Source organism: Gossypium hirsutum, chromosome D05 (assembly GCF_007990345.1).
Source record: "Gossypium hirsutum isolate 1008001.06 chromosome D05, Gossypium_hirsutum_v2.1, whole genome shotgun sequence".
Lineage (NCBI taxonomy): Eukaryota > Viridiplantae > Streptophyta > Magnoliopsida > Malvales > Malvaceae > Gossypium > Gossypium hirsutum.
Window position 1 is genome coordinate 24,541,011 of NC_053441.1, and position 18,398 is coordinate 24,559,408.

At 37.8% G+C, this 18,398-nt stretch overlaps 1 protein-coding gene across 10 annotated transcripts; it reads right to left on the reverse strand.

The window, feature by feature from the left end:
* Window positions 1-124: 124 nt before the first annotated feature.
* Window positions 125-17,866, reverse strand: LOC107914021 (far upstream element-binding protein 2). 10 transcript variants are annotated; one of them, XM_016842732.2, is made up of 9 exons: window positions 17,549-17,866; window positions 16,409-16,809; window positions 15,511-15,696; window positions 15,269-15,370; window positions 15,075-15,146; window positions 14,874-14,990; window positions 11,566-12,791; window positions 11,450-11,467; window positions 125-226 (listed from the first exon to the last, which is right to left on the reverse strand). In XM_016842732.2, exons 1-9 carry the CDS (start codon window positions 17,742-17,744, stop codon window positions 211-213), a joined length of 2,334 nt encoding a protein of 777 aa, XP_016698221.1. In that variant the 5' UTR covers window positions 17,745-17,866; the 3' UTR covers window positions 125-210. The 10 variants fall into 10 exon arrangements, 9 of the variants coding, with proteins under 9 accessions (XP_016698221.1, XP_040950356.1, XP_016698217.2 ...); XM_041094422.1 differs by lacking the exon at window positions 125-226 and adding an exon at window positions 2,089-2,446 and having other exon boundaries at window positions 11,436-11,467; XR_005914085.1 differs by having other exon boundaries at window positions 11,450-12,791; window positions 17,549-17,865.
* Between the last annotated feature and the right edge of the window lie 532 nt (window positions 17,867-18,398).

The window sequence follows — 18,398 nt, forward strand, 5'->3', positions numbered from 1 at the left end:
AAATAAATATATCCTTTTATTAAGAAGTTAGATGAATATAATTGCTGATATATATAATATCTAAATGTAAAATGATGTCACAGCGATAATGATTTTAATGGTATTAATGATTTGTAGAAGTTAATTTAAAATTAAAATTTAATGCATATAATTACAGAAAATCAAAGTTCATTTACCCAAGCAATATTATTGGAAGGAATGATAAGGCAACTAAAGAGAGGCTAGTGTTGACACCATTTTTCGGATAAAAACGGGGTCGACTTGGATTTTGAAAAAGGAAACGAAAATGGGAGTCGCCACCAATCTTTTTTGATGAGGTGTGATCGGGTCACCTCGAAAAGTGGTTATTTTTAATAAACAATTTAATTTTTATTAAAACAACGCTTTTGGTCTACGAAATTCAGAAAAACGGGTTCGGGAGTCGGTTACGCTCGAGGAAGGATTAGCACCCTCGATACGCCCAAAATTGGTACCTAATTAATTACTTAATGTCTTGGTGTCGGAAATTGAGAACTTTAAAGAATTTAAAATACGATCCTTCTTATTAATGTTATTTTAAAATTACTCGAATAAATCAAAATGGAAAAATGCCTTCTTATCTCGAAGTAACAAAATGTCGCATCCAGTAAGTTAGGACACAACACATCGTATTTTTGAGAGTAAGCTTGCTTTTTCATTTTTATTTAACCCTCATTTATTTTAATTTTAAAAGGATATTCGATTATTTAAGATCAACGCGAGAAAAATCGAAATGCATGAATAATAATGTAAGAAACAATATAACAATAATATTAATATAATAACAAAACAAATACAATTCTAATAGATTTAGATTTTAAAACATTTGAAGATGACAAATAAATAATTAATAGAATGAAATTGCAATAATAATGGCAAGGATTAAAATAAACAAAATTAATATTTAAAATAGTGAATGAATAAATAAAGTAAAACCTAAAGATAGGCATATATATATATGTTTATTTTAAAAAAAATAAAACGTATATTTATATATATATATTAAAATGTATGCTTATGAATTATAAAAAATAGAAAATACATAAAAAGAAATAAATTTTAAAATATAAAGAATATGTATAAATATGCGTGTATATATATTTATGAAAATAAAAGAGGATATATAAGTATGTACATATATAAAATTTTAAAGTATGCAGGCAAATACATATATGTATGTAAGTTATAATATATAAATGTAAGCGTATGTGTATATAAATATTAAATATGTATATATATAGTAAAATTTGAAGTAAAATAAAAATAAAAAATAAGGATAATAACAGTATGTAAATAAAAAAAATAATATCACATTTATCAATTTAATTAATAAGATAACCAAAAAATAAAGGAAAAATGGGTTAAATTTAAAAGAAACAAAGGAAAGAGGGACCAACTCGCCATACGCTGAAAGTATGAGGGAGCGAAGGAGAAAATATCCCAAGCCCCCTTGTGTGCGGCGTTTCAGTGCAAAGGGCACACATGGTCAGAGGACCCAATTGAAACAGGCACAGAACTCGCATCCCAAATTTAAATAAATAAAAAGGTCAGATTGCATTTCAACGCGAAATGGAGGGACCGAAGGCGCAAATTACCCATTAGGGCAAAAGTGCGCAGGTTTCCCTTTTAAACGGCGCCGTATGGAATCTTATAAATAAAAATAAATAAATAAATAAAACCCTAAAAAAACAAATCAGCCCCCATTTCTTTCTCTTTTCTTTCAGACGAACTGAAGATCCCATACCCCTCAATCCCTTTTCTCGACCGCTCCAAATCACCGCCATGGCCGGTGGCCGGCGTCACGCGACGGAGTTCCCGGTCTGCGCAGTTGAAGCATATTCAGAGGGCCTGAACTTTTGAAAGGGGAGTCGAGGAGAAAACAAGACCTTTGGCCCCTCTCGAGCCGAATCCGACGACGGCAAAGGACCATCGCCGGCCAGTCCAAGGGCCGATTCAGGTATTCTTTTCTTTTCTCTTTTTTGATTTTTAATTACTTTAGAATAGATTTGCAAAGAAAAAAAACAAAATAAGATCAAACAAATAAGAGAAAACCCAGAAGAATAGCAAGGATTCAACCTTTTAAAATTTCTATTCCCTTTTGATTTCTGATGTGGGTTTTACAAAAAAAAGAAAAAAAAATCCCTAAATCCCGTGATGAAGCCCCCCTTTTATCCCCCGAAAATGATACAATAAAATGTTATTTCTCCCTTTGGTCTCTGCTTTGCGTGTTCTTTCATTTGTAGGGAGTTAGAGGGCAGGTGAGGGAGTTGGTGGTGGCGTGGGACAAGGCGATGGCAGAGGGATGGGCACGGCGCTAGGCTTGGCTAGTGTTTCCGCCCTAGTCTGACTGAGTTTGGGGCCGGCTGGGCTTATTGGGCCGTTTGTCACTTGGGCTTGTAACGGGTAGTGGGCCACCGAGTAAATGGGCCTGCAACAGCTGCCCCTCTTTGCTCGTTGTCGTGTAACGATAACAGAGCAAAGACTAAGAAAGGCCCATTCTGCCCGGTCTCGCCGAGTCTTGACTTGTTCTGGTATTTCAAGTAGTTTCATTCCAGTCCACTAGGTCTTGTTGCTTCGATCCATTCCACTGCATTTTAGAGAGATGCGTCCTGTAGCCTTTATCTTCTTCGTAGCAACTTCAGGGGGACGAGGTTTGTGGTTTTCAATCTATTCCACTGCATCTTCAGGGAAATAAGACTTGATGCGACCTACTCTGCTGTAACCTCAGAGAGATAAGATCCTTTATTTTAACCCACTCCACTGTAACTTCAGGGAGATAGGATAGTGTCTTCGATCTGCTCCGCTGTAATCTCAGGAAGATAAGATCCCTCATTTTAATCCGCTCCACTGTAACTTCAGGGAGATAGGATTTCTGGCTTTAGTTTGCCCCACTGTGACTTCAGGGGGACAAGATTTGTAATTTCCAACCTATTCCACTACAGGTCAGGGATATAGGACTTGTGGTTTGAATCCGTTTCCTTACACCTGAAGATAAGATTTGCTGTCTTTGATCTGCTCCGCTACGGCTTAGGGAGACAAAATCTGTAACCTTTAACCAGCTCCAATGCAACCGATGGAGGCAAGGCTTTGTTTTTGATCTGCTTTGCTGTTAATGCAAGAAGGCAAGATCTGCTTCTTTAACTAGCTCCACTGCAATCGATGGACGCAAGGCTTTGTTTTCAATCTGCTTCGCTGTTAATGTAGGAAGGCAAGATCTTTTGTCTTCAACCAGCTCTATCACAACCGAAAGAGGCAAGGTTTGTGTCTTCGATCTGCTTCGCTGTCAATGTAGGAAGGCAAGATCTTTTGTCTTCAACCAGCTCTATCACAACCGAAAGAGGCAAGGTTTGTGTCTTCGATCTGCTTCGCTGTCAATGCAGGAAAGCAAGATCTGTAACTTCATTGATCTGTCCCTTGGGGAACATGACCTGTATGTTCTATTTTATGAACCTAATTGTGCCTAGTGATTAGGATGACATAATCAGAATGAATCAAATGCTCCTAACTAGATATGTATGAATGACATTTGAATGAATGCAAAATGTCATGAAGATGATTCCTTAATGCTTAGGTTAACATCACGTAAAAACTTATTAAGGTTTTATCACTGACGTACTACAACGCCTTTTTGCTCGTCGGGTATATCCAAAGAAACACTTAATCTGGTTGCCCCCCACTGTAAACCTTAAAGTTTAATCTATTAGGGCACAAAATTTGTACCATCATTCTCCCTCTACAATCCAAGGGTAGAAAGGTATGACTTTTCTCAATCTTCTCCTATCGCAATTCAATGATATTGAATGTGAAACTCTTTGGTCATTTACCTCATTCCCAAGGTGTCATACCAAATGCTCATGCACAATTGCAAAATTTTCTTCTCCCAGAAGACCTTCTCATTTTGCCTGGTAAACATCGCTTGTTGGCTCATTGAAGCTTTGCCACCAACACGACATCTTGTCATTTTGCTCAATCAATATTTGGACAACAAAATCTGAAGAGAAAGTCCAAACTTAGACTCTTCCTTCTCAAATTTCCAACCTTCGAATTTGGCATGTTCTAAACAATAGTCCTGTTTCAGGTTCCTGTATTATTTAGAAACTTTTCAGAGTAATATGCAAAACTTCCTTTGTGAAAGTTTTATTAGTCCATTAATCATTATTCCAATGCTTGCAAAAAGGTCATAACAATGGATAAGAATAAAGTTGGTTCTGAGCATAGCTCGAAAGAACAAATTATCGAAAATAGTGAAGAAGGACAACAAAAGAATTAATTGGGAATGTATATCTTGGAAAGAAAGAAAAAGTATTCCAAGAACAACAAATAACATGAGAATTGGGTGCCCCAGATATCACAGCTTGGATTTCTCTACACAAACTTTCTGAAGACCCTTTTGAGTTGGACATGTGTTTAGGAGATCTACAATGCTCTGTCGATGCCCCCAAGATGTCGCCTATCCTTTCCTGTTGATTCAGGTATGGCAAGATCAACACATGCCTCAATATGAACAAAACTTGAGCAGCTTATATCACCTCATGCCCCATTCTGATCAATATTTGAGCCGCTCTTTTCGGTTTTCAACTCAAATCCCCTTTGGCCTAAGGTGCCCTTTGCGGGTTTTCCCCTTAGCCTCTCCATTTTTACTGTTTCATTTTTTTATTTTTTTCATCTTCTTCTTCTTCTCTTTTTTTTTTTTGAATCAAAGTGCCCTTTTGCAGGTTTTCACCTTGGTCATTCCTTCTTCTTTAAACGAAGTGTTTCTAGACTGGATCCGAGTTTATAGGATTAGCAATCTCACTCAGGATCAGTGCTCTTCTAAAAATGGTCTTCTTTACAACATAAGGACTTTCCTAGTTTGGCATTCATTTCCCTTTAGAATCCTTTCGTTTAAGGAAGAGTCTTTTTCAACCTCCAGCCCTCTTGTGGAATTCTCTGAGACGAGCACGTTTATTATGGGCTCATATTATTTATTTATGGTACATCTGACCCTGATGAATAGCTTTTAACCCTTTTCCTAGGGCCAACTAACCACATTGCGATTGGATCCCTTCATCAAGCAACGAGGGGATTTTAATAGGTAGAACTACCTCAATCCTGTAAACCAAAAAGAGAAGTGTTGCCCCAATACCGATGTTCGACAAACAATTAGGGTAAATTGTAATTTCTCACGTCAATCCTCGTAAGTCTCAGTCATTTTCCTTCAATTTTTGATGTTCAACTCTAGGAACTTCAGTGACGAATCGTGGTGTCCACTTCTGAGCTAATTTGAGACTTCAGCTATCGTGCTATTGTTTAACCTCAATGCATTCTCCAATACTCTCTTCTCTAAAATTCTGTATCGGTATACGATGACTTTAGCTCATGAAGTAGCCTCTCAAAATGAAACAATGCCCATTAGAAGTCTTCGATAATGGTGATGTCCATGCCCCATTGTGCTCAAAATTTGAGTCACCTTTTTCGGGATTTCATCTCAAAACCTTATTTGGTCATAAAATGCCCTTTGCGGGCTTTCGCTTTGGTCTCTCCCTTTTTTTCTTTTCTTTTCATTCTGATTTTTCATCTAGATTTCTCTTTTTCATTCTTCTTTCTTTTTCTCATTTTCATTTTGATCTTGATTTTGATTTTTTCTTCTTTTTGTTTTTTATTCTTAAGCCTTTTGGGGCGCAACTGCGATAAAAACTTTGGATCTTCCTCTTTGATCAGGATGGACCCAACAACAACCTGAAGAGATGGAAATTCGACTTCAAATGGGCAAAGCTATGCTGAATTGACGAGAACGGTATTGCCCCGGTAAAGAATTGCATCGTTCGCACTGTAAATTTCTGACATCGTACTGTTGTGCAGGTTTTATTATAAGAATCGAGGCATACCCTGGTATGATCATACAAAGACATCTTTGAATTTTTCGTCTCTGTAGGCAGGTCAATTCTAGTCTTCATCAAGCTCACAATTTCTAATGATTCACTGAGAGGTAGGATCTGTTTATCCTTTTGTTCTACCATCCTCAACAAGTTTGGAGATAAGCTACGATCTGTGTCATCTTCAAAGTCGTGAGATCCCTCAAAACACATATCTCGCTCAAAAGGAGGTTCTAAGTCTGTAGCAGTGTCATTCATGTCGTTGATATCCAGGGACCTATTGTAGGTACAAAATAATATATAAGAATGTATGAATTTAAGAATAATTATCTGCATAGTATGATTATGAATGAATGAAAGAATGATTTGGATGGAAGAATAGAAGTATAATCAATGAAAAAAATATTAGTTCAAAAGATCGCAAAGATGCATTCCATAATGACGTTCAGACATAAGCCTTTTTCACAAAAGACTTCTTGTTGCTCTAGGCTGAAAGCGACAAGTGTGTTTTGAATATTACTCTGAGTAAGCTCTAAATACTACAAAGGTTTCTTTAGAAAACTCCCAGGTTTTATAAGAGCGAACATCTAATAAGATCCTTTTTCAATTATGCCTTCATATATGGTATTGATGTGACAACTTCCCAACACTTTCTCATATATTGCGTTCACCCCATTGTTAATCATGATTGGGTGGCGAATTTTCTGCATTAGATGAGTCACCAAACTTGACGACACCCATGTTGATGAGCTTTTCAACCAGTTTCTTGAAGGCTATGCAGTTCTCTATGGAATGCCCCGTATTTCCCGCATGATATTCGCAATGTGCATTCGCATCGTGCCATTTGGGGTACGGTGGCTGTGGAGGTTTCGTGTAGAGAGGGGCAACAACACGTGCGTTGAATAAGCTTTGATACAACTCCTTATATGCCATCGGAATTGGCGTGAATTGAAGGTTCTCAGTGCCTTGCTTCACATACGATTCTTGTCTAGATGAACCTTGCTGACTAGTAATCTCCTTTCTTGGCTGTGTAATCGATTTGTTGTAGGTGTTCACATTGCTCACATCATTTTCCTTCCTCTTTAAGTCTGACCTTCTAGTATTCTCCCCAGCATCAATCTTTCCACTTCTCACGGCACTTTCAATCATTTCACCGCTCATGACTATGTCTAAAAAACTCATCGAAGCGTTTCCCAACATGTGAGTGATGAACGGGGCCTTCAATGTGTGGATGAAGAGCATCGTCATTTCTTTCTCCAGGAGTGGCGGCTGAACTTGAATAGCGACCTCCCTCCACCTTTGTGCGTATTGCCTGAAACTTTCATTAGGCTTTTTCTCCATATTTTGAAGGGTAATTCTGTCAAGGACCATATCAGCTACATGACTGTATTGTTTCATAAAGGCTTGTGCTAAATCCCTCCAAGAACTAATCTGGATACGCGTCAATTGATTGTACCACTTAGACGCTGCCCCTGTGAGGCTATCTTGAAAGCAGTGTATGAGCAGTTGGTCGTTGTTGACGTATCCGGCCATACGCCTACAGAACATAGTAATATGAGCTTCTGGGCAGCTGGTCCCATTATATTTCTCGAATTCCGGCATCTTAAATTTGTAAGGAAGCACCAAATCCGGAACTAAACTCAAATCTCTCGCATCTATTCCACGATAGCCGTCGATACTTTCTATCGCCCTAAACTTCTCTTCAATCCATTTCCATTTCTCCTCAAACTGCTTTGGTAACTCCTCCTTCATCTTGTCTTTCTCCGCTACTTCATCGAAGTCCGGGACAACCAGATTATCGTCAGGACTAGAACCAGATCTGCCCTGAAGGTTCTTCGGTATTGAAGCGTCACCTTGAAAGTGCTGAGGCCTAATCGAAACAGAAGATCTTCGTGGATGTGGTTCAATCTGAATTTGCGCTTGCGGAGGCGTGTATCCTGGAGAAAAAAGTGGCTCATCATTGTTTCCTTCTTCATCGCAAACCACAGGATTTTTCCTTTTATCCACTCCATTGGTTATTAATTGCGTTAATTTAGTCATTAGTTCATCCTGAGACTCCTTCATCTTTTGTGCCATGTCTTTCTGGATCTTTTCCATATGTTCTTTCATTTGCACCTGTAACTGGTCTTGCATCTCTTTTTGCGTTTGCTCCAGTTTCTCTAATCTTTGATCCATTTCTTTGGCTTTGCGACGAGTACCGTAAGGATGTTTGGTTGATTGGTTTTCCAGATTAGCTGAAATAATTTTACATAATTAGGGTCACTTCGTGAAAATCTAATGCATATGATGCAATGTAATGCAGATGCATGAAATGAATGCCTAAAGAGACGTTGATTCTGATTCAATTACATTTAGGAAACTTTTCTAGAAAGCAAATTCCCTTACATAAAACGGATACATGTACGACCTTACCCTCATATTCCAAGAAACAACATCGATTTTTTTCTTCATCCGCATGTTTGAGGTAATCTCACCAATAGATGCCATTGCTAGCTCATTTTCTTGATCTTGGTCGCGATCCATCATCTGCCCATCTTCATAAAGCTCGTCAGCTTGTTGAAGGTTTTTGGACAATCGTCTCGAATCCCCAGGCCACCAAGCAAGGTCACGAACTCTTCCATCGCCATTCTTGTGTTTCTCAGAATATGTTTGAGAAGTCGTATTATTTTCCACTTTATCAAGGAATTCGTATTCCATGACAAGCTTTCTAATTTAGTAATTGGATTTGAATCCATATCTCTTTCCTAAGATGCAAATGCAATGTAATGCAATCATAATCAAAACACAACAAGAAGGGTTAGTACAAAACATAAGCAAGCACAGAAAACAAAAAGTACCTAATCGGGTAGATAATAGGGGTTTGGAGTGGCTCTACCTAGGTTAAGTTCCTAAGTCTACTATATGAGGGTTGGTTCTAAAGTAAGGGTACCCGAACCAGCAGATTCCTCGATCCTCACCCATTATAGGCTCATACGGACTGAGTTCAGTTCAGGGGAATACATTTCCCTATGGCCATGCGGAGATGAAAATCTCACGAAGACATAGGTACGGATGTATCCCGAAAGCGATTCACTATCCCATGCGGAGGTGAAAACCTCACGAAGGCGTAGCTTCTCATTCCCACTTAAAAGGGTATGACCAACGGTCATGCAATGCAATGTGCAAAAATACATCTGAACTTAAACACAGCAATTATGAATCACAATGACGAAGATCATAATAAAGATAAATAAAAATACAATGAAAGGATCGTATATTTAAACTAGGTTTTTGATTTTTGACAAAAAGTAATCAACTCATGGCTTGACCCTTGTGCTTGTCCCCAGCGGAGTCGCCAAGCTGTTGACACCATTTTTCGGATAAAAACGGGGTCGACTTGGATTTTGAAAAAGGAAACGAAAATGGGAGTCGCCACCAATCTTTTTTGATGAGGTGTGATCGGGTCACCTCGAAAAGTGGTTATTTTTAATAAACAATTTAATTTTTATTAAAACAACGCTTTTGGTCTACGAAATTCAGAAAAACGGGTTCGGGAGTCGGTTACGCTCGAGGAAGGATTAGCACCCTCGATACGCCCAAAATTGGTACCTAATTAATTACTTAATGTCTTGGTGTCGGAAATTGAGAACTTTAAAGAATTTAAAATACGATCCTTCTTATTAATGTTATTTTAAAATTACTCGAATAAATCAAAATGGAAAAATGCCTTCTTATCTCGAAGTAACAAAATGTCGCATCCAGTAAGTTAGGACACAACACATCGTATTTTTGAGAGTAAGCTTGCTTTTTCATTTTTATTTAACCCTCATTTATTTTAATTTTAAAAGGATATTCGATTATTTAAGATCAACGCGAGAAAAATCGAAATGCATGAATAATAATGTAAGAAACAATATAACAATAATATTAATATAATAACAAAACAAATACAATTCTAATAGATTTAGATTTTAAAACATTTGAAGATGACAAATAAATAATTAATAGAATGAAATTGCAATAATAATGGCAAGGATTAAAATAAACAAAATTAATATTTAAAATAGTGAATGAATAAATAAAGTAAAACCTAAAGATAGGCATATATATATATATGTTTATTTTAAAAAAAAAATAAAACGTATATTTATATATATATATTAAAATGTATGCTTATGAATTATAAAAAATAGAAAATACATAAAAAGAAATAAATTTTAAAATATAAAGAATATGTATAAATATGCGTGTATATATATTTATGAAAATAAAAGAGGATATATAAGTATGTACATATATAAAATTTTAAAGTATGCAGGCAAATACATATATGTATGTAAGTTATAATATATAAATGTAAGCGTATGTGTATATAAATATTAAATATGTATATATATAGTAAAATTTGAAGTAAAATAAAAATAAAAAATAAGGATAATAACAGTATGTAAATAAAAAAATAATATCACATTTATCAATTTAATTAATAAGATAACCAAAAAATAAAGGAAAAATGGGTTAAATTTAAAAGAAACAAAGGAAAGAGGGACCAACTCGCCATACGCTGAAAGTATGAGGGAGCGAAGGAGAAAATATCCCAAGCCCCCTTGTGTGCGGCGTTTCAGTGCAAAGGGCACACATGGTCAGAGGACCCAATTGAAACAGGCACAGAACTCGCATCCCAAATTTAAATAAATAAAAAGGTCAGATTGCATTTCAACGCGAAATGGAGGGACCGAAGGCGCAAATTACCCATTAGGGCAAAAGTGCGCAGGTTTCCCTTTTAAACGGCGCCGTATGGAATCTTATAAATAAAAATAAATAAATAAATAAAACCCTAAAAAAACAAATCAGCCCCCATTTCTTTCTCTTTTCTTTCAGACGAACTGAAGATCCCATACCCCTCAATCCCTTTTCTCGACCGCTCCAAATCACCGCCATGGCCGGTGGCCGGCGTCACGCGACGGAGTTCCCGGTCTGCGCAGTTGAAGCATATTCAGAGGGCCTGAACTTTTGAAAGGGGAGTCGAGGAGAAAACAAGACCTTTGGCCCCTCTCGAGCCGAATCCGACGACGGCAAAGGACCATCGCCGGCCAGTCCAAGGGCCGATTCAGGTATTCTTTTCTTTTCTCTTTTTTGATTTTTAATTACTTTAGAATAGATTTGCAAAGAAAAAAACAAAATAAGATCAAACAAATAAGAGAAAACCCAGAAGAATAGCAAGGATTCAACCTTTTAAAATTTCTATTCCCTTTTGATTTCTGATGTGGGTTTTACAAAAAAAAGAAAAAAAATCCCTAAATCCCGTGATGAAGCCCCCCTTTTATCCCCCGAAAATGATACAATAAAATGTTATTTCTCCCTTTGGTCTCTGCTTTGCGTGTTCTTTCATTTGCAGGGAGTTAGAGGGCAGGTGAGGGAGTTGGTGGTGGCGTGGGACAAGGCGATGGCAGAGGGATGGGCACGGCGCTAGGCTTGGCTAGTGTTTCCGCCCTAGTCTGACTGAGTTTGGGGCCGGCTGGGCTTATTGGGCCGTTTGTCACTTGGGCTTGTAACGGGTAGTGGGCCACCGAGTAAATGGGCCTGCAACAGCTAGTACCACCAATAGTAAGAAACTGACAAGTAAAAGACCCAAAAAACAAAATAAAGATCAGTAGCTAGATTAATATGGCTACACTATCACTGGCACAACTAGAGCGAGGAAGAACTTCACTGTGGTGCGGCATACATCTGGGTTGAATCATACTGAGGGTATCCAAGCTGCGGGGATACTGTGTTTCCATATGCTACAGGTGCACTAACTGGCGCTGCTGCATATCCACCAGACTGATCATAGGTTGCCTGAGTTGCTGTCGGTTGAGCATAAGTAACTTGCCCACTAGGTGCTGCACCGTATGTTGTCACAGGGCCACTGCCATAGCCAGAATCTTGTGTCCCTTGATAACCATAAGCTGCATTATTTGGAGCTGCCTGATCAGAATAACCCTGCTGTGAGGGTGGATATTGACCATACCCAGCAGCAGTATTCGCTTGTGCATAAGCAGTAGCTTGCTGAGCAGAAGGCTGACTGTAACCAGGAACAGACTGCCCACCTTGTTGCGAATAAGCCTGGCCAGTCACTGGTGGAGGCTGATTATACCCATCACCGGGTGGTGCAGAGCCACATGGAGGATAGCTTTGTTGCAAGGGCCCACTTGCATATGGGTATTGCTGCTGAGGAGGCACATTTGGACTGTAAGATTGGCCAGTTGGACCTTGATATGGAACTTCTCCAGGTTGATTGGCTGGAGGACCATATGTTTGGGGTCCCTGTGACTGCACATATGAATATGGCTTGCCATACTGCTGCTGAGGGGCATACGCAGATTGAGGACCTGGTGGTGCATATCCTGGCTGAGAAGATCCATGCTCTCCGTAAGGGTGCAGAACCGGGGTATGATTTTCATACTTCTCTCCATATCCATTTCCATAGCTATGCTGGTGAAAAGCATGGGAATAGGGTGGTGGATGTGCATAATCTGCTCGACCATGAGGCTGTCCATAATTATAACTTGACTGAGATGACACTGCCCCCATAGCTGGAGCAGGTGTTGGCCTAGGTCCATGCCCATGAATTGAAGCCAAATGCAGGACAGAGACACTTCCATGCCTGCTGTAGTAATTATACCCTCCACTATGTGGAGGTCCCTGAAAGTTATGAGGCCTCTGCTCCCAGCTAGAACCAAAATTGCTTCTTGGAGCCATTTGATGAGAAGGGTAGCCACCATAAGGTGGTTGATAATGTGAGTTTTGAGATGGATATGGTCTCCTTCTCTGAAAATCATATGATGCTGTAGGGACAGTATGGCCAAAGGAACCCCATTGAGGTGGTCCAGTGTTTCCCCGAGGTCGATTGCCCTGCTGATTGAAACCACCAGAAAGAGGTGATAGCCTGGCATTCTATTCAATTAACAAAACGATTAGATAAATGGAATTAGATTGCCGATTAAAAAAGCCAAAAAAAAACAGAGTGAGTAGGAAGAATGCCTCAAACATCATGCTTAACCATGTTACCCAAACAAAACAAACGGGACTAGGTCACATCTAGGTTCAAAAAGAAACCAAATACAACAGCAACAATGACAGAACTGATAATAATTTAAACATAGATGAGAAGAGCAAACTGAGAGGAACAAATCTGTTGAAATGCATCTTCATTCAAACTGTTATGGAGGGGATAAATTAATGCAATGAATATCATCACCTATTTCCTACTAAAATTCTATCCAAGCAGACTAATGCCACCATTGTAGATATTTCCCTCAAAAACAGAGGATTGAAAAAACATTGGCACTACCAATAATCAAATACCAAACGAATACCTTAACTATTAACAATTAAAGGCAAAAGAATAAGCAGATTCGAGTGTTAAACAAGATTTAAAAGGAGGAACTTCTAATCGTTCATGCATCCTAAACTACAAAAAATGTGTTACATCTTTCACATAGGATCTTGTCATCCAGTGAGCTAGGATGATATAAATGTCAATTCTTTCTCTGACCATATAGCAATATACTTCTGACAGTCGTGCATCATCTCTATACATATCAAAGGACAAGTTCCATGTTCTTCAGAAGTTTCAGCATAGCATCAAACAAAATTCTAGAAGGTACCGATCCAATACACATTTCAGACAGGATAACTTCACCAGGAGTACTTCTTCCAACACGTTTCATGCATATATCAAGGAAGCCGCTTACATGCAGGCTCACTACATTATCATTTTCAATTTTTAAGTCTCAAAGCAATCTTACCAACTATTTGGATGCGAGTTTAATGCCAGATACCTTTCTTCATTGCATGAAGGGGAATAGTGGTTGTCTATTGCTACACCAAAAGAGCAATGCTGACCCCATGGAAAAGGCTATCCAAATCTGCAGATTTTAAAGCCAACGAATTCGAAATTGGCACCTTCAACATTAAATAAAGCATGGCAACCGGCATATTGGATTGAATATATTATTGTCCTAATAGCATTCAAGTGATGTTGGCATGATAATTAACACCCAAGTTAAGGAAATAAAACTCTTAGTCTGAGGAGAATTATGAAATAGATCTTTACGTAAGTTGGAAGACAAGGAGTCATACAAGAAAATGCAGTAAACTACACCGCAGTTAACTACAATAGATTGTTTGCTTGGCAAATCCATTTAGGGAGATAGACGGAAAATTGATACTTCAAGTATTCGGTTAAAGGAAATAATCTATACACCAGCGTGGAGATTTTAAGCTCCAGATTCAAGGGCACATGTCCTATTAAGATATATTTAAGAAAAATTATAATCCTTACAATAGTTAAATAGATACATGATAACATTCAAACCCTGCTTCTAGAGTTTAGAATTATTACTTCTGGTGTATAGATTGCTAAAATCCAATCTCATAAAGAGCATGTTTTTGTTTGTGCAGGGAAAGAAAGACTGGCTTCATTAACATACAATTCTACATGCATATGTTCTTAAAACAATGACATTTAACTGGAATATCAGTCATCCTATCAATAGTATCTTGCACATGCTGAGAATAACAGATTTTAGAAGTTACCAAGACAACTAAAACCCCAGATAAACAACCACAGCTACTCCACTAACTATAAACCGCCAAACCAACTAGGAAAGCATGCTAGCAAAATCCCCACGTACACAAGTAATATTCTTTAGCTTGTGACATCTTTTTAACAAGCCTCATTCTTATGTTAGATGTGTTTTAAGTCATCAACACAACAATATACATAAAATTGGATGATGGAAAACAGAATTCAAAAAATGAAAGGATTGAGCAGTCAAAGATCACGTAAATTTATATCAAATGTTCACTGCTGGCAGTTCAATAAAAAACAAAGTAAATTTTTCATCAAAGTAAAAATGTTAACTATAGTAGTGACATATTCAATAAAGGATAACGGAACACACACACTGGATACTGTTAAAATACCATTAGAAAATTAATTCTAAAGAAGATGATACGAGGTCATAAACAAACCTGACTCATGACGTCTTTTATCATTTCTCTGGCAATCTCAATTTGCCTCTTATCACCTGTCACTCTCACTATCCTTTCTTTTGATTCATCCCCTTCTGGGAGATGTTGAGGTATCAACTAAACATATATTAAACTGTCAGAATCGGCAGGAGTAATTTTGCAAGAACTTTAATCCATACAAGGCAAACAAATATCCCCTACCTGAATGCGAGCCCCTGACCTAGTCTGCATTCCTCTGATAGTCTCCCCACCTCTACCAATGATTAAACCAACCTGAAACAGGAAAGATAAATTACACACAATCATGAAGACCAAAGCAAGATTGAACAGACATAAGTACCTCTGTACCTGTACTAGCAGGTACCTATAGGGAAAAAGAAAGAAAAGGGAATAACCTTCTCATTTGGAACTTGCATCTCAATATGATCAGCATCCCCAGCAGCCTGTGTGGTAGCAAGGCCCCTAGCTACAAGGGAAGGGGAACCCCCAGCGTCAGCCTGAAACAAACACAAAAGTTAAGCTAATGACAAAGCAATCAAAATAAAGCCAGCAAATAAGCGGGATGTATTAAGAAAAGGGTAAATAATGAGAGCATAGGGGGAGATATGAGGAAGAAGTTCTAGAAACAACATACAACCTCTGCTATGACAGCATTTATAAGCTTCTCAGCCTTGATTATGCTATTCAAAGTCCCTATTATTTCCACAGGCCTTGTTGGGGCATCTCGATCAGCATCCGCATCCCTTGTAATTTGAATTTTTGCCCCCGAGTTGTATTGTAGGTACCTTATAGTATCCCCTGCCTTTCCTATGAGAACACCAATCTGCAGAAAGCTTTGCTTGGATGAGAAGACATGATTAGGCAGGTATGTATGAGGAACAAGGTGAAGGTCACAAACATTGAACACAAATAATGTCGGAAACACATTCAAGGTAGTCACTCATAAAGATGAGATACTTGTAATTAGAAGACGTGAGTGAAAGGAGGACAATGAGGTTAAGAGAGGCAGAGAAGAAAAATAGCACGAAACATTAATGGAAAGAATTTAAAATGGACCCCAGTTTTCTGAGTTAGAATGGGCATGGGTTTAAATACATTACAGTATAAAAAAAGATCAGTTTCGCTGTTTGTTCATGCATCTAAAGCAAAATAAACTTGGCTTGTAGCTAGTTTGGCTGCCCTTTTGATAGGAAAGGCTGTCACAAGAAGAAATGTGATAACAATGAATAGATTAGTTTACTAATGCAGACGCTATCTTTCTACATTTATGATGCCATCCACTTTGATGTCCAGAACTGTAGATATGACCCAAGAAAGAAAGATGGATGTTCATGTGGTAGGAATGGCACAATTGCACTAAGGAAGAGAGAAAAGGATCTGATTAAGGTGATAGGGACAAGGTTCTAAACCTGCCTTATCCCCAGATAGTGCGCAATCTAGGACATTACTATATGAATGAGACTTCATTCTTAACACAATCTAAATTCTTAAAATACTCCTCATCCCAATTGAGGCAGATAAAAATATTCGCATACCTTAGCATTAGGAACCTCAATTCTGCGAGTAATAGTTGAACCATCATCAACTTCCTGCTGAGGCACCTCATTAGAAGGTTGCTTACTCTCCTCTTTAGTAGGCGGTTCCTGGCTACCATCAGCCCCAAAATTCTCAACTTTACCCGGTTCCTGACCACCATCTGCCTCAAATTTCTCATCTTTACCTAACTCAGCATCAGTAGTCGCATGATTATCAGTAGATTGTTGCTCAGTTTCCTTTGTTGTTCCTTCAACTTGTTGAGGTTTTGCTGTTTCTTGAGCCTCCTCTGCTTGAGCAGTACCATCCTCTGCTTGTTTGGTAACCTCATTTTGCGGGAAAGCCTCCTCTTCCTCCTTCACAGGTTCATCTGACTGCTCAGCTTTGAACCCATTCTCACTAGCTGTTAAGAACAACAAACATAGAATTAGAATAGCCAAAATAAGTAAAGCAATAAACAATTAGAAGAGATAAAACAGTTGTAATCCAAGATTGGCTACTTCTTCTTTCTTTCCAGACAGACATTTAAACCCAGAAGCAAATATCAAATTTCATATATTAAAATTAAATTTAAAATTTCCATGATTTATATTACTTTATTTCTAGATAAAAGAAATATGATCGAAAGTGTACTGCATCTTAACCATATCTACTTTCAAAATATTTGCTCTGCTTCTAGCAATTATTGAACAAGTAAAAAGAAAATGACAAAAAGAAATATTACTAAAAATGGCAACGAAATGGAGCCTTAATCTTCTCACTAGGCATTCACATAGCACAATATTTGATATGAACCCTTGGAAAACAACAGTCCAGAAGCCAACTATTAGAGTGGAAGACTCTAGGTCCATTAAATCCGAGGGGAAAATCCCATACTTTCAGTGTGGCTATGTGAGATCCAAGCCCATTACCGTGCAAATTGGCAGATAACGTAAATTCAGTCACAAAAACTGTAAACTTCTGAACATCGTCAGTGTTCCTAACAAGCTGTTTTATCAAATAGAAAGATTCCACTAAACCCAAAGCCAAAATCGCAAGTAATAACAAGGAAACCCTAGAATTAATATTCAACGCATAAATTCCATCCCACAAGTTGCACATTAGAAGACCCTAAACTAAAACCAGAAGAAAATTTTCATTACCCAAGCCGTCGGTTTTCTCGTCGACGAGCCTAGGTCGCTTAGCTTCGGACGAATCAGATGCCGTTGCATCAGGGTCTACAGCAGAGTTGAGAGGCATCTCGACAGGAGGGGCTTGGGGCTCGATATCTTCAAGCTTCCGCTTATGATCGGAGGGGACGAGACCGGGTGAAGCGGCGACGACCTCTTCCTCTGCCATCAAAATGTATGTAAATGAAAAACAGACTCGGATTTTATTGAGAGAAGGCAGAGGATTAAGAAGTGAAGTATCAAAGAGTAGTACGTTAATGACAGCAAGGTATGCTAGAAGCTTGTGCTTTGCTGGGGAGAATATATGCAAATTAATAAAACGTTCAAGGCCGATTTTTAATTTAATATGATATTTTAAAAATATAAAAGATATTTTTTAACTAATGTAATAGGAATTTTGTTTTTTTTAAAATAGAAAACTCTTTTATTTAGAAACAGTGTACAATATAAAATTAAAGTATTAGTAATTGTTATCTATTTTATTTAATATTATTTTAATTAAAATTAGTTATGTTTTATTTACCCGAAATGTATGCTAAAATTTATTAACACATCTTGTATTTTTTTTATACAAAATGTTTAGAATTATCTATAACCTCTCCTTTCTCTTTTAAAGAGGATAATGTGATTTAACGTATTTGAACTCATATACTCCTGCACTGATAACAATATGGATGTCAATTGAGTTAAAACTCAATTGACAATTATTAACATATTTTAACAATTAAACAAAATGACGCTGAATGAATCTTAGCTCAGTTAGCATCAGTATTGTTACCAATGCAGAAAGACGTGAGTTCAAATGCGTTAAAGCGTATTATCC

Coding starts and splice junctions, on each gene's coding strand:
- LOC107914021 (XM_016842727.2), bottom strand. CDS start 17,744: ATGGCAGAGGAAGAGGTCGTCGCCGCTTCACCCGGTCTCGTCCCCTCC. Junction 16,810..17,548: donor CGAGAAAACCGACGGCTTGG/GTAATGAAAATT, acceptor TGTTCTTAACAG/CTAGTGAGAATGGGTTCAAA. Junction 15,697..16,408: donor TTGAGGTTCCTAATGCTAAG/GTATGCGAATAT, acceptor AGCTTTCTGCAG/ATTGGTGTTCTCATAGGAAA.